This window comes from Schistocerca gregaria, chromosome 2, assembly GCF_023897955.1.
Source record: "Schistocerca gregaria isolate iqSchGreg1 chromosome 2, iqSchGreg1.2, whole genome shotgun sequence".
Lineage (NCBI taxonomy): Eukaryota > Metazoa > Arthropoda > Insecta > Orthoptera > Acrididae > Schistocerca > Schistocerca gregaria.
In genome coordinates, this window is record NC_064921.1 from 878,524,532 (window position 1) to 878,547,460 (window position 22,929).

At 43.9% G+C, this 22,929-nt stretch overlaps 1 protein-coding gene and 1 non-coding gene across 2 annotated transcripts in view; one reads left to right on the forward strand and one right to left on the reverse strand.

Annotated features, from left to right (window-relative positions):
* Positions 1-22,929, forward strand: part of LOC126335283 (carboxypeptidase B-like) — a 231,396-nt gene that overhangs the window by 171,651 nt on the left and 36,816 nt on the right. The window contains exons 3-4 of the mRNA XM_049998368.1: positions 9,772-9,877; positions 19,474-19,641. Coding sequence (XP_049854325.1) covers positions 9,772-9,877; positions 19,474-19,641 — 274 coding nt within the window. The remainder of the gene's footprint in view (positions 1-9,771; positions 9,878-19,473; positions 19,642-22,929) is intronic.
* Positions 15,161-15,235, reverse strand: Trnas-uga (transfer RNA serine (anticodon UGA)). Its single transcript has one exon. It is a non-coding gene; the product is annotated as a tRNA-Ser (tRNA).

The window sequence follows — 22,929 nt, forward strand, 5'->3', positions numbered from 1 at the left end:
CTGCGAATTTTTCTTTTGTTTCCTTTACTGCTTGCTCAATACACAGATTGAATAATATGGGGGAGATGTTACAACCCTGTCTCACTCCCTTCCCAACCAATGCTTCCATATCATGTCCCTCGATTCTTATAACTGCCATCTGGTTTCTGTACAAATTGTAAATAGGTTTTCGGTTCCTGTATTTTACCCCTGCCACCTTCAGAATTTGAAAGAGAGTATTCCAGTCAACAATGTCAAAAGCTTTACAAAAGTCTACAAATGCTAGAAACGTAGGTTTGCCCTTCCTTAATCTAGCTTCTAAGATAAGTCGTAGGGTCAGTATTGCCTCACGTGTTCCAGCTGTGACTTATTAAACTGATAGTTCGGTAATTTTCACATCTGTCAACACCTGCTTTCTTTGGGATTGGAATTATTATATTGTTCTTGAAATCTGAGGGTATTTAGCCTGTCTCATACATCTTGCTCACCTGATGGTAGAGTTTTGTCAGGACTGGCTCTCCCAAGGCCGTCAGTAGTTCCAATGGAGTGTTGTCTACTCCTGGGGCCTTGTTTCGACTCGGGTCTTTCATTGCTCTGTCAAACTCTTCATGCAGAATCACATCTTCCATTTCATCTTCATCTACATCCTCTTCCATTTCCATAATATTGTCCTCATGTACATCGCCCTTCTATAGACCCTCTATATACTCCTTTCACCTTTCTGCTTTCTCTTCTTTGCTTAGAACTGGGTTTCCATCTGAGCTCTTGATATTCATACAAGTGGTTCTCTTTTCTCGAAAGGTCTCTTTAATTTTCCTGTAGGCAGTATCTATCTTACCCCAAATGAGACAAGCGTCTACACCCTTACATTTGTCCTCTATCCTCCCCTGCTTAGCCATTTTGCACTTCCTGTCGATCTCATTTTCGAGACGTTTGTATTCCTTTGTGCTTGCTTCCTTTACTGCATTTTTGTATTTTGTCATTTCATCACTTAAATTCAATATTTCTTCTGTTACCCAAGGATTTCTACTAGCCTTCTTTTTTTAGCTACTTGATCCTCTGCTGCCTTCACTAATTCATCCCTCAAAGCTACACATTCTTCTTCTACTGTATTTCTTTCCCCCATTCCTGTCAACTGTTCCCTTATGCTCTCCCTGAAACTCTGTACAACCTCTGGTTTAGTCAGTTTATCCATGTTCCATCTCCTTAAATTCCCACCTTTTTGCAGTTCATAACCAATAGATTGTGGTAATTTGATTTGGTAAATAAGTTATTTCATTTAAATTTTCTCCTAAATAATTTGTTTTCCGAATTTATAATCTCCACAAAATACTTTTGAGCAATACTGTACATACATGCAATGATTTTTATAAATATATTGATAGATAAAATTAGTATGGCTGCTGTCTCAGCCTTCCCCTCTGGCATTAAGGGATTCAGTTAACATCTGGAGCCTGGAAGTATAAGGCAGTTCCATAGCTAGCAGCGCCGCTGTTGTATAATTTTTTTCCGGGATCTGAAGCATAGCACCGGAAATTAGCGAGATGAGTAGCGTTCAAGGCCGTGACGATGCGCCTTGAAGACAACGGGGGCGGAACGGCCGGGGCTGCGGGCCGTCAGTAATGGCAGCCCTCAGAGCACAGGAGGAGGGCCTCAAGCAGAGAGTCTAGCAGGTCACCCACCTGTCCTCAAGCTGACGACTGCCTCGTACGCCGCGCTGTGGAGGTGTCTGCGTAATACACTATACTGAGTGTTAGACAAAATGCACTCGAAACACCGACAAACGTTTACGGGCGCTGGTACTCTAAAAGTAGCAAAGTCATACAACACAGGCTTTCACAGTCGGCACTTCAATCCTTGTCTATTTTTGTTTTATGGGCGCTAGGGCTTGGTCCAAGGAACATTTTCCTGCTTAACGTTCCGTCTTCCAGTGACGGAGACTTCATCAGAGACTATAACAAACGTTTACGGGCGCTGGTAGTCTAAAAGTAGCAAAGTCATACAACACAGGCGTTCACAGTCGGCACTTGAATCCTTGTCTATTTTTGTTTTATGGGCGCTAGGGCTTGGTCCAAGGAACATTTGCCTGCTTAACGTTCCGTCTTCCAGTGACGGAGACTTCATCAGAGACTATAACAACCCAGAAAGCAGTTACAACATCAACCGAGTTCAGCAAGACGAACTGTTGCTTGTTTACGATTTTTACTGTATTCTGATTTGTTATACTCTATGATGGTGTCCGCTGCATTGGAAGAAGAAGCATAGCAAGAGAAACGTGTCCTGGACCACGGACTAATAACCACAAAACAAAAATCACCGAATAGCAAAATCGTCAACAAAAAGTCCACTCAGATACAAAACGTTCTCGGTTTACGTGTCATGTCATATCGCCGTAAAATCCCAAGTTTTCAACAACATCTTCCACCATCTTCCTCAGAAACAACTATGTGGTTGTGCTGTGTGAGATGGTGATAGCAACCACGGGCTTCTCATGTGGTACAATGCACTTTCACCTCTGCTAATTCATCTCCTCTTACAGTAACTTCTTTTAATAACTTCCCGTGCAAGTGTAATTTTATTTTATCCTAATGTCTTTCGTGAATTCCGTGTTTTGCATTGTGTTTACACAATCGCTCCCAGCGTACAGAAACAGCCCGGGAGATTACATTACAAACACTGTCCATGTTTGGTTTCCGTTTCTAATAGAAAATTGGCGAAACGAATACCCTAGTATTGCCCGGTTTGTCAGCTAAATATCAATAGATGGTGTAACCTCCCCACAATAAACAATAATATAAATAACATTCACATTTAGTGTAACCTCCTAAGAGAAAAATTCCTAAACCTCTCAACAGTAAAAAATATAATTATGTCGTTCACATTCAGTATAACATACCAACAGAAAAATTGCGTAACGTATCAATATTAGAATGTGACTAATCTCTCAATAATAAAAGATGTGAGTCACTTATAACCTTTCAATAATTGACTGTCAATTTAACCTGGTAAATTTTGGACGTCAGCAGTGTTGCGTCATGGCCGTGAAAGATCATTCTGAATAAATTGAAAATTCTTACCTCAGTCTAGTCGCCGGATGACGCATATATATCTGCTCCTATATGCAACTAAACTTTTCTGGCACAGCCCAGTGCAATGCTGGCCGATAGATTTGTCATATATAAGAAGAAACAACTGATTTTTCTTTACAATAATCGGGATGACCATGGATTGGAGAAATTAGTGAATTCTTTAAATTGAGATGAATGACTGTCAAAAGTTACTTTTTATGAGAAAGATTATTATTAACAGATTTTAAAAAAAACATTTACATGGGACTTGATATAACAATACTACATATGCGCGACGCTGCTTTTACCTTATACTACAACGCTCAGGCTCCGCCATCACTCCACACGACCGGCCCAGCCAACACGATACACCAGACTGCTCGGTAGCAACTACTACCTCCTACTAACACACAGTTCCTACTGCAGTCAACACTGCTCTTTGGTCTGAGATTCTCTTATACCTTACATATCGCAGGTAGCGCATGAGCAATCCATCGAAATTACATCTGCTCGAGTGCGCTAGCAACAGATTCTTTAATCATGGACCTCTTACAATGGCGAGGGACCTGATGACTGCAGTTACGACAGCAAATGGTCTATTAGTTTTTTATTTTTTATTTATTTATTTACATGTCAACTTCCGTAGGACCAAATTGAGGAGCAAATCTCCAAGGTAACGGAACTTGTCAGTACATGAACTTACAACATAAAAGTAATAACAGATAAAAATAAATGTTCATGAACCTGAAAGAAAATCAGTCCATAAGTTTAAGCAAACGCTATCAGCAATACAATGAGAATCAGCTTAATTTTTCAAGGAAATCCTCGACAGAATAGAAGGAGTGACCCATGAGGAAACTTTTCAGTTTCGATTTGAAAGCACGTGGATTACTGCTAAGATTTTTGAATTCGAGTGGCAGCTTATTGAAAATGGATGCAGCAGTATACTGCACACCTTTTTGCACAAGAGTTAAGGAAGTCCTATCCAAATGGAGGTTTGATTCCTGCCGATGATGATAATCGACGCACGGAAAAACAAATAGGCACCATGACCAGATTCCATTCCTACCGACATATTAAAGTATTTTGAAACAAATGTTACTCTGACTTTAAGTAAGCTTTTCAATGAATCTAAGAAATATTGAAACATATGGAAATCTACACAAGTAATAATCCCTGAAGAATAAAGATCGCGCCCAACCAAAATTGAAAGTTCAGGATAAAATATTTCAAAAAATACTAAACACTGTACTTTGCCCAGGAGCAGGACTGAATAACGTTCAACATGGCTTTAGAAAGGACAAATATACTACGTATTGCTGTTAATAATGTTAGTACAGTATTCGAGGCCTAATATGTCGCCTCTCTTATGATTGATATCTTTGGTACCTGTACCTTTGGCTGCCCAATGTTTGTGCAACTGAGTTACTTCCCTCTCTATGAAAGCATTATAAATGTATTCTAAGATATTGCGGATGCAGACAAGTTAGAAGTCCCAACAAGAATATGGCCCATAAACTCACCGAACACCGGTGTCACAGCTCATTCCTTGCCCCTACATTCTGAGACATCAGCCCTGAGCCTCTTTTGCGCTAACTACAAGAAAAACGTGATGTATATTATCTCTTGCTACTAACCTAAGGTAACATCGGGCTGTAGTTGGAGATCAACGAAATATTTACTTTGAACACCACGTCTCAGAAATGTTGAAAGACAGACAGTAACTTACAACGTCAGTCCTATAGTTAAAATCAGTGACGGACATATATTCATAAATCTCAAACATCAAGTACTACGTGGTGCACCCAAATGAAAAAAACATACTTTCATATCCACAAATTTGCAGAATAAAAAGAAAGTTTCAGCTATTCTGAACTAAACTGTTAGCATTACACAAAGAACAAGAGGAGCTAAGAGTGTTCAAACATGAGTCCACAACCTTTACAACGTTAGTTAATTGGTTGCGTGTTCCATTGATCAATCGCACGGTACGGTAGCCGTTATGATGTGGAAATTTCTATTATTTATCCCATTCCCTTAAACGGCACAACGTGCATATACTATATTTATAAATTTATTTATTCCTGTTCAAGAATTCATCTATGGTATAAAACGAGTTTTCAAGGAGATATGATTTCAATTTATTTTTGAAGCTATTACTGCTGTCTGTCAGACATTTTATTTCATCTGGTAATTCGTCAAAAATTTTTATTGCACCGTATTTTAGCCCTTTCTGTGCCAAAGATGGGTTGAGTAAAGGATAGTGTAAATCTTTCTTTTTTCTGGTATTACAGTCATGAATGTCACTGTTCTTTTTAAACTGGTCCATGTTGTTGAGAACAAATTTCATTAGTGAGTAAATGTACTGTGAGGCTGTTGTAAGAATTCCCAATCTTTTAAAAAGATGCCTACAAGATGTGCGACTATGAACCCCATACATTGTTCTAACCACTTTCTCTTGAGCAGTGAACACTTTTGGTCTAAGTATTGAGTAACCCAAAATATTATTCAGTATGACATCAGAGAGTGAAAGTATGCAAAGTATGGTAGCTTACTAAATTCTGTATCCCCAAAAATTGGCAATTATTCTGATTGCAAAAGTTGCTGAACCTAGTCGCTTTAGAAGAGCCAAAATATGAATTTTCCAATTAATATTCTCATGTATATGTACACCCGAAAACTTTGTATGCTCTACCCTGTCTAATGATTTCTGTTGATGTGTTATATTTATTAAAGGAACTGTACTTTTTGCAGCAGAAAATTGTATGTACTGTTTTTTTTTCAACATTTAAAGCAAGCCCATTTGCAGAAAACCAATTAGCAACTTTTCCAAAGACCTTATTTGTATCATTTTCAACTGGAGTTTCTTTTACTGGGTTAATAATGATGCTTGTATCATCAGCAAACAGTGTCAATTCAGCATCTTGTTTCAGATAAGAAGGGAGATAGTTCACATATATTAAGAACAGAAGGGGACTCATGATTGAACTCTGCGGAACACCTAATGTAACTTCACCCCAGTTAGACGAAGTGGCAGACTTATTTATGCACTTGACCCATATAAAAAAATACTTTTTGTTTCCTGTTCTGTAGGTATGACTTAAACCACTCATATGCCATCCCATTTATACCATAGAATTGTAATTTCTGTAACATAATGTCATGGTTCAGACAATCAAATGCTATGGATAAGTCACAGAAAATTCCTATTGATGACATTTTACTATTTAAAGACTCTGTTATGTGTACAGTGAAATTGTATACTGCTGTCTCTGTGGAAAATCAATTTTGAAATCCAAACTGTGATTTCCCATTACTGTTGAGATGTCTAACCACTCTTGAGCACATTACTTTCTCAAAGATATTTGAAAATGCTGTAAGCAAGGATACTGGCCAGTAATTATTTACATCTGCGGTGTCCCCCTTTTTGTAGAGATGCCTGATAGTATCATATTTTAGCATGTCTGGTAAAATACCTTGTGTTAGTGATGCATTACATATGTGACTCAGAACATCAGCTGTAATTGCTCCACATTGTCTTAATATCTTATTAGAGATGTCATCTACTCCAACAGAACATTTATTTTTCAAAGATTTAATAATTTTACATATTTCTCTAGAGGGTGTTAGGTGAAACGTAATCAGACTAAAATTTTTCAAAACTGACACTTCTATGTACTGCCTGGCTTTTTCTTTTGAACTATTCTCGCCAATTTTTTCTCCTAGACTTAGGAAATGGTTGTTAAATTTAGCTACTTGTGTACTGTTGGTTAGGATGGTCTCTTTCTCTTTAATAGTAATACTACTTACCCCAGTGGTTACTTTTCCTGTCTCCCTTCTAAAATATTTCATAATGATTTGATTTGATTGCTGGAATTGTTAATTTCTTCGCTAACATACATATTTCTTGATTTCCTTACAACTTTTCTCAGTGTGTTACAATAATTTTTATAGAGTAAAACTACTGGATCTTTACTAGTTCTTGCTGTCTCATACAGTTTCCTTTTTCTTTCTGAAGACGCTTCAATACCTGTAGTAGCAAAAGGTTTCTTTGAAAAGTGTGTAGTGCTACATTTAGTAATTTTCTTTGGAAAACAATGTCCAAAAAGGGATATAAATTTATCAAGTAATATGTTACATTTATCATTAGCATTTGGCTCATTGTATACATCTTCCCAATTAACATTGCTTAAACTCTCTCTGAAGTGCTCTATAGATACCGGGTTGAGCAACCTCACACTTTTACTTAAGGGGGAGGTGAATGGGGAGTTTCCCTCGTAAGAGAACTTCAACGACATAACACGCATATAATCTGATAAGATAACAGCGTCGGAAACCATTGTCCCGCCTTAACGAAAAGAGGTTCCTCAAACGTCTGCCCTATTATACCAAATCCAAAGAAACACGCAAGTCAGGTGTCTGTGAACTTGATGCCTATCAGTCCGTGTTCTGCTGCTGCTGCAGGTAACTCACCCATAAGGCTATTGAGATATTCGCAACGTATATGACAGTCGAAAAAGTAAATCTCGTTTATAGCGGATTTCGCCAAACCATTACAGCAGCGATGCGGTTGCATGCTGCAGAGCCTCCAGATCGTGCCACGCACACACGAACCTCTTTGCAAACATTATAAAACAGTTCTAGAAACTGGAAGTGTGGAGAATAAAATACGCCAAGGAAGGAGAAGAGCAACTGATGAAAGAAAGGAAACTAACATTTTAGCTACGGTAACAAGTAGTGCAAGTGTATTTAACAGAAGCACGTGAGAGGTCAACCATCGCATTTCATGCTCACCACATTTTGCTCCATCTACAGCTTCATGGCAGTGAGTTCCAAAACTGTTTACGGTTCTATGAACGTTATCTACGAAAGGTCCAATATGATGTGGCATATCTATGCAAAATTTTGTTTGAAGAAGAAGCAACGTTTATAAACCACGACCAAGTACATCCTCGCAATATGCACTAATCATCAGTTGAAAATCCACCTAACAGAAGGAATTGGGTAAAAGCAAAGCTCCTGGTCTATCTAAGTTTGGTGCGTGTTTTTGCAAGACCAGCAATCACTCGTCCCTGTTTTGCTGATGTTTTTCTGAGACATGCTGCGGCTGCAGCTATAGGTGAACACCCCACTGGACGTAAGGCAGTCAGTGTGGTACAAACATGACGGGTGTCCCCCCCGTTTCGCAGTTGTAATGACAGACTCTCAGAACGATTGTAGAGAAATAGAACGGTCGTTCAAGAAACGCAAAATGGGCTGCAGACTCACCAAACTTAACACTTCTATACGTTTATCTGTGGCCGCAATTAAAACAATGATGGTTGCAGAAGACATGACGTGCCTTGTAAACAGGGCCTGTACTGCCGCAGATGAAATTCAACATGCGGTATTGTTCCTCCAGAATCACTGTGACATTTTGAGCACTTTCTATGACAGGCGTGATAATAAACACCCGAACCGTGTTTGCTTACATTTGGTATAACAGGGCAGATGTTTGTAGAACCTCTTCTCCTGATGGCGGGACAGTGGTTTCCGGCGCTGTTATCTTGACACTATGTAATGCATGTTATGTCGTTGAAGTTCTCTTAGAAGATTCTTTCAAATGTCAAAGAAAAAAGGATATAGTTCCTTTACCAAAACAGCGTCAGTATCGTAATTCGGGACTATAAACGAAAAAAATTACTTACGAGTGTCAGGAAATTCGCCATATTGTCCGCTATAATGTGGCGAAAACTGCGTTTTATATATTGATTCATTCTGTATATATTTAGTGTGGCTGCCTCACCAAGTATAATTCTCCAGAAAGATTTTAAAATTCGCAAGTGTGAATACTTTAAAATTTGTCCAAATTGAGCCGAAATTAGCTGATTTCGTTAGATGTACATACTTCTGTCCACTTATTATAGCCAAATAAGGAGTTACAATTTCAATCTGGACATCCACATTTAGGTTTGCCGTGAGTTCCCAAAGTCAGTTAAGGCAACTTCCCGGATGGTTTCTGCCGGCTGGCCTCAGACATGGATGTGTGTGACGTCCTTAGGTTACTTATGTTTAAGTAGCTCTAAGTCTAATAGACTGATGACCCAGATGTTAAGTCCCATGGTGCTTAGAGCCATTTGAACCATTTTGAACCGGATTGTTGTTGCGAAACAGACAGTTCCAAGTTCGTATCCCATTATTGGGCAGTCTGACCTTCTGCTGAATAACGAACTCGTCGTGGATTGGGCATACCTTAATCCTCCCTTGGTTAGTCCCACTGGATAAATGAACACCCTATTTTCAGAATAAATTTTCACTCTCAAACTTCTTGGCATGTTGCAAATGGGTCCCAGACTGGCACTCGAACCTGGGACCTTTTCTTTCGTGGGCAAGTGCTCTACTGACTAAGATATTCTAGCAGTCAGTGGGGAACTTGCCAGCGAAAGGTAAAGGATTCGAGTCCACGTCTACTACATACTTTTTATCCGCCAGGAAGTGAAAAAGTTGTTGCTCATCATACCAAGAACATGGCGGTTGACCTGTTTGGTGAAAGTAAATAAAATCCGGTTCAGTGTTATGGTGAGAATTTAATATATGTGATTTGTAGAAAACTGATGCCAGTTTTTAGGAATGTATAAATTAACACTATTTTATTACATTCTGTAAAACAAAACTTCTTTTAGTTGCTAGATGAACCTCGCAAAATTTTTAAATAGTATTAGACACATTACGATTTTTGTTCCAGAAGGCGATCATGGCGCAGAACCCTCGCCTATCCAAGCAGCAGCGGAAGGAGCTGCGCACCATCCAAGGACATGACTTCACGTTCCGACGCTACCACAGATACGCAGGTAACACTAACAGAAGTAGTGTGACGAGGGCACGTAATGTCGTTAACATTTACTGTTGGTGATATGGTCATTCATCAAATCCTGTCACTCCATTAATCACTCAAGATCACATGCTTACGAACACGAATATTTTCTAATCCGCTTATAATCAAATATCTTATCCGCACTACAATTCCATTTAGAAACATATTGCTTTGAGAACCCAGTGTAATGAGCTCTGTAACATCCAACTCAAATTGTGATTGTTAAAATCTGGAACAATCTAGCAGCCTGAACTCAGACCCACGTGATTATGGCCCATTCTTTACAGAGGATTCGGTTTTAGCACGTAAGATGTTTCAACGTCTTTTGGCTGCTTACTGTTATTATAGTCGGGAAACTTAGGCGACAATCACCACATTTTCTCACGTCTAATCCCAACACAAGTTCAAACCACCGAAATGTCGTCACTCGCTACTACAGTAATGTACGCCTGTAGTTCATATTGCAATTCATTAGTTGGTGGGGTTACACGAACATGTGTAATTTTTATATTCACTGCTTGCTTAAAAAAATAATTTTTGTAACGAACTGGAGTAATTGTAACTACATTCCTGGAAATGGAAAAAAGAACACATTGACACCGGTGTGTCAGACCCACCATACTTGCTCCGGACACTGCGACAGGGCTGTACAAGCAATGATCACACACACGGCACAGCGGACACACCAGGAACCGCGGTGTTGGCCGTCGAATGGCGCTAGCTGCGCAGCATTTGGGCACCGCCGCCGTCAGTGTCAGCCAGTTTGCCGTGGCATACGGAGCTCCATCGCAGTCCTTAACACTGGTAGCATGCCGCGACAGCGTGGACGTGAACCGTATGTGCAGTTGACGGACTTTGAGCGAGGGCGTATAGTGGGCATGCGGGAGGCCAGGTGGACGTACCGCCGAATTGCTCAACACGTGGGGCGTGAGGTCTCCACAGTACATCGATGTTGTCGCCAGTGGTCGGCGGAAGGTGCACGTGCCCGTCGACCTGGGACTGGACCGCAGCGACGCACGGATGCACGCCAAGACCGTAGGATCCTACGCAGTGCCGTAGGGGACCGCACCGCCACTTCCCAGCAAATTAGGGACACGGTTGCTCCTGGGGTATCGGCGAGGACCATTCGCAACCGTCTCCATGAAGCTGGGCTACGGTCCCGCACACCGTTAGGCCGTCTTCCGCTCACGCCCCAACATCGTGCAGCCCGCCTCCAGTGGTGTCGTGACAGGCGTGAATGGAGGGACGAATGGAGACGTGTCGTCTTCAGCGATGAGAGTCGCTTCTGCCTTGGTGCCAATGATGGTCGTATGCGTGTTTGGCGCCGTGCAGGTGAGCGCCACAATCAGGACTGCATATGACCGAGGCACACAGGGCCAACACCCGGCATCATGGTGTGGGGAGCGATCTCCTACACTGGCCGTACACCTCTGGTGATCGTCGAGGGGACACTGAATAGTGCACGGTACATCCAAACCGTCATCGAACCCATCGTTCTACCATTCCTAGACCGGCAAGGGAACTTGCTGTTCCAACAGGACAATGCACGTCCGCATGTATCCCGTGCCACCCAACGTGCTCTAGAAGGTGTAAGTCAACTACCCTGGCCAGCAAGATCTCCGGATCTGTCCCCCATTGAGCATGTTTGGGACTGGATGAAGCGTCGTCTCACGCGGTCTGCACGTCCAGCACGAACGCTGGTCCAACTGAGGCGCCAGGTGGAAATGGCATGGCAAGCCGTTCCACAGGACTACATCCAGCATCTCTATGATCGTCTCCATGGGAGAATAGCAGCCTGCATTGCTGCGAAAGGTGCATATACACTGTACTAGTGCCGACATTGTGCATGCTCTGTTGCCTGTGTCTATGTGCCTGTGGTTCTGTCAGTGTGATCATGTGATGTATCTGACCCCAGGAATGTGTCAATAAGGTTTCCCCTTCCTGGGACAATGAATTCACGGTGTTCTTATTTCAATTTCCAGGAGTGTATATACTGTCAACCCATGGCGCCAGTGGTACACTTCCAATAAACCACCTTCTGCTACGCCATCACGACAACGACTCCCCACACTCCTAACGGCTACAGTATAACTGCTGAGGCGCCCGGCAGTCGATTCGTTACCCACTTGAGACGTGTGTGAGTGAACGACGACTATCTTTAAATAATCGACCGTGTGCTCTTTTCAACTCTTCATAAAAACACAGCTGGAGGATGGGAATTAAATGCAGAAGAATTCATTCTCATTACCACTGTGCCCACAATCTCGGGTCTAACGGAGTACTGCTGGTACTCTAACTGATACCGTATTTGCGTACCATGCACGGTACGGACATCGGTACACCATGATTGTCGCTCCATCTTGACGCGCTGGTGGTAGAGAACCAAACAACTGTAACTTACAAATGACAACAAATTTTCTAAGACGCCTCAAAAGCTAAGACCTTCTAAACTGTGCTGGGACTTCTTACAGTCAGCTTTTGTTTTCTGATAGTCTCTGTTGTCAGCTTCTGTGAGTTCTGAATGTGAATAATTTACACACATCAAAAAAGATTTGCATCATCCCGGATCCCAGAACACCTGAAGATAGACGTTGACTATGAATATAGTATCACAGGGACTGTTCAGAGTTGTCACTAAACCCACCGAAAGATGTAAACAACCATGCATGATCTGTGCCTACTAGACGGAAGGGTCCAACAGCCGATCAGTTCCAGTCTTTCCACCAGGAAGGAGGTACACGGTTCGTGTTGTCTGTAGTTCAACCACGCCTAAACGGTCAATACCGCGGTTCGATCGCGTCCGCATTGTTACTTTGTGCCAGGAATGGCTCTCAACAAGGGAAGTGTCCAGGCGTAGCGGGGTGAAGCAAAGCGATGTTGTTCCGACATGGAGGAAGTACAGAGAGACAGGAACTGTCGATGACATACCTCTCTCCGGCCTCCCAATCGCTACTGCTGCAGTGGATGACCGCTACCTACGGATTATGGTTCGGTGGAACCCTGACAACAACGCCACCATGTTGAATAATGCTTTTCGTGCAGCCACAGACGTCGTGTTACGACTCAGATGGTGCGCAATAGGCTACATGATGCGCAACTTCACTTTGACGTCCATGGCGAGGTCCATCTTTGCAACGACGACACGATTCAGCGTGGTACAGATCGGCCCAATATAATATAATAAAATAATGGAATAGATGATAATAAAATGTTGAAATGCGTGGCTTTTTTAAAATGTATTAAATTAATGAGATTAATTTTTCGGCATGAATGACAAGCACAATAAGCTGAGCTATGCCTGGAAATAAGATCGTATTAATTCATATTACTTTGCATGGCGAAGTAGATTCTTTCTCCGCTGTAGATTTGTGCTTACCATTCTTTATAATGCTACGTTTGGTCCCCGTGTTCACCTTTGAAGTCTTGACCGTGTTCCCATTAAGCTTATCGGATCTTCGTAATTTTCCAAAGTACACAGGTGGGTTTCAGTTCTTGTAATTATTGTACTATTTGAAATAACAACTCACACGACCTTTCTGTTAATAAAACAATACTTTCTAAACGGTGCACATATGAAATACATACTCCTCACTTATTCATAGCGACCCCAAAATGGTTCGTCTCTAATGACCTCGTTGTCGACGGGACGTTAAACACTAATCTCCTCCTCCTCCTCCTCCCAAAATGGCCTCTACAATTACTCGCTAACAATGGCCTGCTTCTCACCCGTTCACTAGCTGAGCGCGAATCCTTCCTTCCTCCTACTGGTACCAGAAAAAATCCTCCGTTTTTTAACAACTGAAAGTCAAAACATACATGACGGTAGGCATAGGCTCTATGATGGGCTATCCCTTCATCTTCTCTCTTTGCTTTAAAGAAGACGAAAACATAAAGGAAATGCAAAAGGTTTATCACACCAACAACCGCTCAGGATTGGTATCACGTTCTCTTCACCGATGATGTCGCCTATCGCTTAAATCAGGCAGTCGTCGGAGACGTGTTTGGAGGCAACCCTGTCAGGCTAAATGACTTGGACACACTGTCCGGCGAGTGCAGCAACGTGGAGTTTCCCTGCTGTTTTGGGGTGGCATTATGTGGCGTCGAAATACGCCGCTTGTTTGCCATGGAAGGCGCCATAACGGCTGTACGAGACGTCAATGGCATCCTCCGACCGATAGTGCAACCATATCGGCAGCATATTGGAGAGGCATTCGTCTCCATCGACGACAATTCGCGCCCCCATCGTGCTCATCTTGTAAACGACTTCCTTCAGGATAACAACATCGCTCGACTAGAGGGTCCAGAATGTTCTCGAGACATGAACCATATCGAACATGCCTGGGATGGATTGAAAAGGGCTGTCTATGGACGACGTGACCCACCAACCACTCTGAGGGATCTACGCCGAAACGCCGTTTGAGGAGTGGGACAATCTGGACCAACAGTGTCTTGATGAACTTTTGGATAGTATGTCAATACGAATACAGGCATACATCAGCGCAAGAGGATGTGCTACTGGGTATTAGAGGTACCGGTGTGAACAGAAATCTGGACCACCACCCGTGAAGGTCTTGCTGTGTGGTAGTACAACATGAAATTTGTGATTTTCATGAACAATAAAAAGGGCGGAAATGATGTTTATGTTGATCTCTATTCCAATTTTCTGCACAGGTTCCGGAACTCTCGGAAACGAGATGTTGCAAAACTTTTTTTGATGTGTGTACACGCTGAACAGGGTAGAGAGAGACAAGCTGATAATAACCTCGGAGTATCGTGTGGAGAATCGAACAAAATTTTCCAGATAACCATAGGTCGCAAATGAATTGTTGTAGAGCTATCGCCATAAAGACATTCAGTCGGCGCTGAGCGTGGGGAGTGGAAGTTTGTTCGATAAACGAAAGCACATAATTGTGTCAGACAGGGCGATTTTGTCCATCTAATCTGCTGCCGTGTCGTGCTGTGGCAGCTGCTTATCCAAGGAGGGGGGCGGGGTCAGTGGTTTTCTTCGATCCCTACAAGCCAAAGAGCATTCCACCATTACGGTTTATATTAAAAATTGAATTTCTGTAGCTGTACTAAAGATTTTTTATTTACTTCGCTACTAGTTTCGACGTTGCGTCATTGCCATTTTCAGGCCCATACACTTTGATGAAATCAGTTGCTTGTAGCTCAGTCTAGAAGTCCGCGGTGAGATCAACACGTCCTCCACATGGATCGCGGGCAATAAGGTTTATGAAACTTCCTGGGAGATTAAAACTGTGTGCCCGACCGAGACTCGAACTCGGGACCTTTGCCTTTCACGGGCAAGTGCTCTACCAACTGAGCCACCGAAGCACGACTCACGCCCGGTACTCACAGCTTTACTTCTGCCAGTACCTCGTCTGAGGAGAGCTTCTGTAAAGTTTGGAAGGTAGGAGACGAGGCACTGGCAGAAGTAAAGCTGTGAGTACCGGGAGTGAGTCGTGCTTCGGTGGCTCAGTTGGTAGAGCACTTGCCGGCGAAAGGCAAAGGTCCCGAGTTCGAGTCTCGGTCGGGCACAAAGTCTTAATCTGCCAGGAAGTTTCATATCAGCGCACACTCCGCTGCAGAGTGAAAATCTCATTCTGGAAATAAGGTTTATGTTTTCACCTATTGAAACTGTCTTAGTCTTACAAGTTCTGCTGAGCTGTGTCGTGCTACATTAACTGAGAACATGCAGAACTCGTTGCTTTCCCAGAATAAGAGAAAAATTATCCTTGTACACTCCTGGAAATGGAAAAAAGAACACATTGACACCGGTGTGTCAGACCCACCATACTTGCTCCGGACACTGCGACAGGGCTGTACAAGCAATGATCACACGCACGGCACAGTGGACACACCAGTAACCGCGGTGTTGGCCGTCGAATGGCGCTAGTAGCGCAGCATTTGTGCACCGCCGCCGTCAGTGTCAGCCAGTTTGCCGTGGCATACGGAGCTCCATCGCAGTCTTTAACACTGGTAACATGCCACGACAGCGTGGACGTGAACCATATGTGCATTTGACGGACTTTCAGCGAGGGCGTATAGTGGGCATGCGGGAGGCCAGGTGGACGTTCCGCCGAATTGCTCAACACGTGGGGCGTGAGGTCTCCACAGTACATCGATGTTGTCGCCAGTGGTCGGCGGAAGGTGCACGTGCCCGTCGACCTGGGACCGGACCGCAGCGACGCACGGATGCACGCCAAGACCGTAGGATCCTACGCAGTGCCGTACGAGACCGCACCGCCACTTCCCAGCAAATTAGGGACACTGTTGCCCCTGGGGTATCGGCGAGGACCATTCGCAACCGTCTCCATGAAGCTGGGCTACGGTCCCGCACACCGTTAGGCCGTCTTCCGCTCACGCCCCAACATCGTGCACCCCGCCTCCAGTGGTGTCGCGACAGGCGTGAATGGAGGGACGAATGGAGACGTGTCGTCTTCAGCGATGAGAGTCGCTTCTGCCTTGGTGCCAATGATGGTCGTATTCGTGTTTGGAGCCGTGCAGGTGAGCGCCACAATCAGCACTGCATACGACCGAGGCACACAGGGCCAACACCCGGCATCATGGTGTGGGGAGCGATCTCCTACACTGGCCGTACACCTCTGGTGATCGTCAAGGGGACACTGAATAGTGCACGGTACATCCAAACCGTCATCGAACCCATCGTTCTACCATTCCTAGACCGGCAAGGGAACTTGCTGTTCCAACAGGACAATGCACGTCCGCATGTATCCTGTGCCACCCAACGTGCTCTAGAAGGTATAAGTCAGCTACCCTGGCCAGCAAGATCTCCGGATTTGTCCCCCATTGAGCATGTTTGGGACTGGATGAAGCGTCGTCTCACGCGGTCTGCACGTCCAGCACGAACGCTGGTCCAACTGAGGCGCCAGGTGGAAATGGCATGGCAAGCCGTTCCACAGGACTACATGCAGCATCTCTACGATCGTCTCCATGGGAGAATAGCATCCTGCATTGCTGCGAAAGGTGGATATACACTGTACTAGTGCCGACATTGTGCATGCTCTGTTGCCTGTGTCTATGTACCTGTGGTTCTGTCAGTGTGATCATGTGATGTATCTGACCCCAGGAATGTGTCAATAAAGTTTCCCCTTCCTGGGAAAATGAATTCACGGTATTCTTATTTCAATTTCCAGGAGTGTATTTGAACACTATGGTCCGTCAAAACAGTAAAATTGTAGAACAAATTTTGGATCTCAAAACAGAAGTCACGTATCAACAAAATTTAATTTACTTTCAAGTTCCACAAAGGTTAATCTAAGTTATAAAAGAAACAAGATTAAGTTGCTCAACACGCCAAGGAGGCGATCTTGAGCGTATCTATTATCAAAAACAGTCTTGATCAAAATTTATTTATTATGGTGACCGGTTTCGACCTCTACTGTGGTCTCCAGCAGAAGGAGGTTCTTATTCATTGGTCTGAAGATGACCACAGTAGTGGTCGAAACCGGTCACCGTAATAAATAAATTTTGATCAAGACTGTTTTTGATAATAGGTATGCTCAAGATCGCCTCCTTGATAGTAAACATTTGTAACACATTGATCACTGTTCACTCCCACAATGTATTAAAAAATAATTGAGCATATTTGATTAACAGATTGCCCTTTGCCGATAAGGAAGACCAGAGACTATACCTGGCCCACCTGAACTGCTAGGAGGCTACAAAGCTTCCTCTGCAAGAACAAATTTCCAGAGCTCACAAATGCGACTGCATAAAAGTAGTTGGAGAATGAACTGGTATTGCACAGCCATATGTGTCAGTTATTTACAAGTTTATTAGATATTTGTTGGAAAACATAGTAGTATCCAAGCAGTTTAAACACATAATTCTGGAGATGTACAAGCTGTACTTAACGCAAGAGACTTCTGAGTTGCTTGATTTAAGGGCTACCACACATGGATGGGCTTACTGTCTGACTGGCTACAGAAAGCATTCAAGCTAGGTAAATGAGCCCATTCATATGCTTACCATACCTGTTATCAGCAACGTCGGACACCACAGAAAACTGAGTCAAGAGAGACTGGAAGGGAAAGATCCTCCTCTAAAAAATAAGATAGACTGGAAGGAAAAGAGCCTATAATAAAATAAAAAAATAACTGGATCAACCGTTACACTGTGAAAACATCGGTCTGCATTAACTATCCTGATTGCAGGAAGAAGCAGCAGTACTGTCATTTCAACGATCACATACGCCACCCCATAGCCCCAGGACGGAATCAGTGTACCCCAGCTGTTTGCGTCTAGTGTAAACCATGAAATAGTGCGGAAGTGTTACAAATGTCTGCGTGTCGTGTAAATGAAAAAAAAAATGGTTCAAATGGCTCTGAGCACTATGGGACTTAACATCTATGGTCATCAGTCCCCTAGAACTTACAACTACTTAAACCTAACTAACCTAAGGACATCACACAACACCCAGTCACGTGTAACTGAGGTGGGATATGGGGACCAGCCCGGTATACACCTGACGGGATGTGGAAAACCGCCTAAAAACCACACCCAGGCTGGCCGACACACCAGTCCACGTCTTTAATCCGCCAGGCGGATTCTATCCGGGGCCGGCACGCCTACCCGAGTCCAGGAAGCAGCGCATTAGCGCTCTCGCCTAATCTGGCCCAATTCTAAATCATATCACTAGTTCGCCCAGCTGGTCAATGATCCACCTTCTCTTGTGCTGATGCACAAGCACGTCCTACCTCCTTTGGGAATAACCGTGTAGGAAATGGACAGAGACTCCGGATAGACGGCGCTTGGTGGGAATGTGGATCGGCCCTGAGGTATGCCAAGATAGTTGCCACAGTGGCAATAACGAAGTGTTCCAGCAGGCGCAGTGATTAATACACCTGCGTGGTGAGCAGGAGATCCTGGGTTCGAATCCCAGTCTGGGTACATATCCGTCGCCGCTGATTCCATGTCATATCACAATACAGCTGACAGCAGTGTCCCCCGTCCCTTTCCACACCATAGTTCGTGGTTTATGGCTAGCGTTTTGCCTCTGGATGACAAGGTCCCTGATTTGATTCCCGGCAGCGATGGGAATTTTCTCTGGCTGGGGACTGGGTGTTTGTGTTGTGCTCATCATTCCATCATCAGTTGTGACAGTGACTGGATTGGATTGTGAATAAAAAATGGTCTGTGTAAAAATTGGGACTTTCTACGGGCGCTCATGACTGTGCAGTTCAGGGCCCCACAAACCAAACATCATCATCATCCTATTCCTTTCCTTTTCTTTCTCCCCCTCTCCAACTTCAATTAACGTATAATTGCTGTAAGTAAATACGGGAATTTAATTTGCTGTATGTAGTTAAGTTTGTTGTAGTCTTCCAATTCTGCGGTTACAGACAATGGTTACGTGCACTTAGAAATCTAGAAATGTAAATGTGGCAAAATCAAGCAGACTTCTGTCTGAACAACCAGTTTCTTTAGATTCCGCGTATGAATAAACAAGTTTACCATCCTACTAGTTCAACTATAAAATACTTTTGAGCGGTGCTGTACAGAAAAACAGAGTTTTCGGTCTGTATATGATTGCGCGTCTTCGCTTTTCAGACATCTTGCGCTACCTGAGTTACCTGAGCTCCGCGTACCCCAGCCTGGTGGAGGTGCTGACCATCGGCCACTCGTGGGAAGGTCTGCCCCTGAAGCTGGCCCGCGTCTCCACCGGCGGAACCATCAGCAAGGACGGGCGGCCCAAGCCAGCCGTCTGGATAGACGCAGGTCAGTACCGTCCGCCTGCCCAAACACACTGCATGCAGAGCAGCTCATACACTGACGAGCCGAAACATTATGACCTCCTCCTACTTCACGACGTATCGGTCCAAGTCTGGAACCCAACGCAGCAGCGATTGTGCATGAAATGGAGCTTTTTGTGCAGGACGGAAGTACGCTCGCCGATAGAGTAGTGGTTTCTTTGGCTTGCTCCGAGAGGAGACTGAGTTGAACTACGACACATAAAATGTTCCTCCACTTTATTAGAATTTAGATATGAAGATTTACTTACCTTGGTAAAATCCATTTCCCTAGGAATGTTGTGAGTCTTTACAACTGTCTCTGAATGTTTATGCATCACATAAATTCACAAGACTCTTCACTTTAAGAATAACTTACACAATGTTCACACAAGAAACGTACTTATGACGTAAAAACGTTACTGTATGTATGAAACCCTGCTACGATGTAAGAGAGAACCAGATGGCCCTAATCATATGACGTTAACTAAATAAATAAATAAAAACAAATGAAGGTGGAATTGATGTCATCAATTAACAAGTATGTCTTCTTCTTCTTCCGAATTTCGGGAACTGCAAAACTCCCTATATCGCCACTGCGAATATTTTTGGTGATAGGAATCTCCGTGCATGAATCAAATTTCAGTTCTGAACTTCGCGCTATCCTATCGAACTAACAGTAACAGTATCGTTTAGGTACACTTCTGGCCATTAAAATTGCTACACCAAGAAAAAATGCAGATGATAAACGGGTATTCATTGGACAAATACTTTATACTGGAACTGACATGTGATTACATTTTCACGCAATTTCGGTGCATAGATCCTGAGAAACCAGTACCCAGAAAAACCACCTCTGGCCGTAATAACGGCCTTCATACGCCTGGGCACTTAGTCAAACAGAGCTTGGATGGCGTGTGCAGGTACAGGTGTCCATGCAGCTTCAACACGATACCAGTTCACCAAGAGTAGTGTCTGGTGTATTGTGACGAGCCAGTTGCTCGGCCACCATTGACCAGACGTTTTCGATTGGTGAGAGATCTGGAGAATGGCCAGGGCAGCAGTTCAACATTTTCTGTGTGCAGAAAGGCCCGTACAGGACCTGCAACATGCGGTCGTACATTATCCTGCTCAAATGTAGGGTTTCGCAGCCATCGAATGAAGGGTAGAGCCACGGGTCCTAACACATCTGAAATGTAACGTACACTGTTCAAAGTGGTGTTAATGCGAACAGGCCGTCAGGCCGGGTGATACGACAGTATGGCGATGACGAATACACGCTTCCAATGTGCGTTCACCGCGATGTCGCCAAACACGGATGCGACCATCATGATGCTGTAAACATAACCTGGATTCATCAGAAAAAATGGCGTTTTGCCATTCGCGCACCCAAGTTCGTCGTTGAGTACACCATCGCAGGCGGTCCTGTCTGTGATGCAGCGTCAAGGGTAACCGCAGCCACGGTCTCCGAGCTGATAGCCCATGCTGATGCAAACGTCGTCGAACTGTTCGTGCAGATGGTTGTTGTCTTGGTAACGTCCCCATCTGTTGACTCAGAGATCGAGACGTGGCTCCATGATCCGTTACAGCCATGGGGATAAGATTCCTGTCATCTCGACTGCTAGTGATACGAGGCCGTTGGGATCCAGCACGGCCTTCCGTATTACCCTCCTGAACCCACCGATTCCATATTCTGCTAACAGTCATTGGATCTCGACCAAAGCGACCAGCAATGTCGCGATACGATAAACCGCAACCGCGATAGGCTACAATCCAACCTTTATCAAAGTCGGAAACGTGATGGTACGCATTTCTCATCCTTACACAAGGCATCACAACAACGTTTCACCAGGCAACGCCGGTCATCTGCTGTTTGTGTATGAGAAATCGGTTGGAAACTTACCTCATGTCAGCACGTTGTAGGTGTCGCCACCGGCGCCAACCTTGTGTGAATACTCTGAAAAGCTAATCATTTGACTATCACAGCATCTTATTCCTGTCGGTTAAATTTCGCGTCAGTAGCACGTCGTCTAAGTGGTGTAGCAATTTTAATGGCCAGTAGTGTACTAGCCTTGGTAAAATCCATTTCCCCAGGAATGTTGTGAGTATTTACAACGGTCTCTGAATGTTTATGTATCACATAAATTTACAAGACTCTTCACTTGAACAATAACTTACACAATGTTCACACAAGAAAGGTACTTATAACGTAGAAAAGTTACTGTATATATGAAACCTTTGTACAATGTAAGAGAGGCCCTGATGGCCCTAATCACGTCAGGTTAAGTAAACAAATAAATAAATACAAGAGGAAGATGGGACTGGTGTCATCAGTTAACAAGTATGTCTTCTTCTCCCGAGTTTCAGAAACTTAAAACTTCCTATATCGCCACTGCGAATGGTTTTGGTGGTGGGAATCTCCCTGCATAAATCAAATTTCAGTGCTGAACTTGGAGCTATCCTATCGAACTAACGGAAACAGTATCATTTAGGTATATTCTCTGCAGAATACCATTATTGTGCACTCATATTCAGAAAAAAAGCACAACGTAACACCTTGAACGATTAGAGGTAGGACGTTCATATTCACAGGACGTCTATACCAATAAGTTCTGCAGAAATGATGAGCATTTGAACCAAGTCGCCCCCCGCGTTCAAGGTCAACATTGTTGTCGCGGCGCAACACTATCTACAGGTAAAATGTGCCTGCCGCTCTCGTTATTGGTGTAAGCCAAAGGTAATAAATCAGTGTGACTTGAGGAGGCGTCAAGGATGCCTCGCAGACGATGCGCGAACAGTACTGTCAAATCAGTGAGTTTGAAAGAGGAGTTGTGATTGACAAAGTACAATGTGATGCATCCACCCAGGAAATTGCTGTTCGTGTAGGACCAAGTATTTCGGCAGTGCACAATAGTTCACTGAAGGCCGTAGAACACGAGGAGAGCGGTCAGGTCGCAACACCCAGACTATCCCACAAGATGATCGACACCTCATCCTAATGGCACTGCAGGGCAGATCTGCGTCCTCCACGGCTCTGGCGCAACAGTGGAACAGCGTAACACAGCGTACACTGGAATGAGATTTTCACTGTGCAGAGGAGTGTGCGCTGATATGAAACTTTCCAGGTAGATTAAAACTGTGTGCCGGACCGAGACTCGCATTCGGGACCTTTGCCTTTCGCGGGCAAGTGCTCTACCAACTGAGCTACCCAAGCACGACTAACGGCCCGTCCTGGCAGAAGTAAGGCTTTGAGGACGGGGCGTGAGTCGTGCTTGGG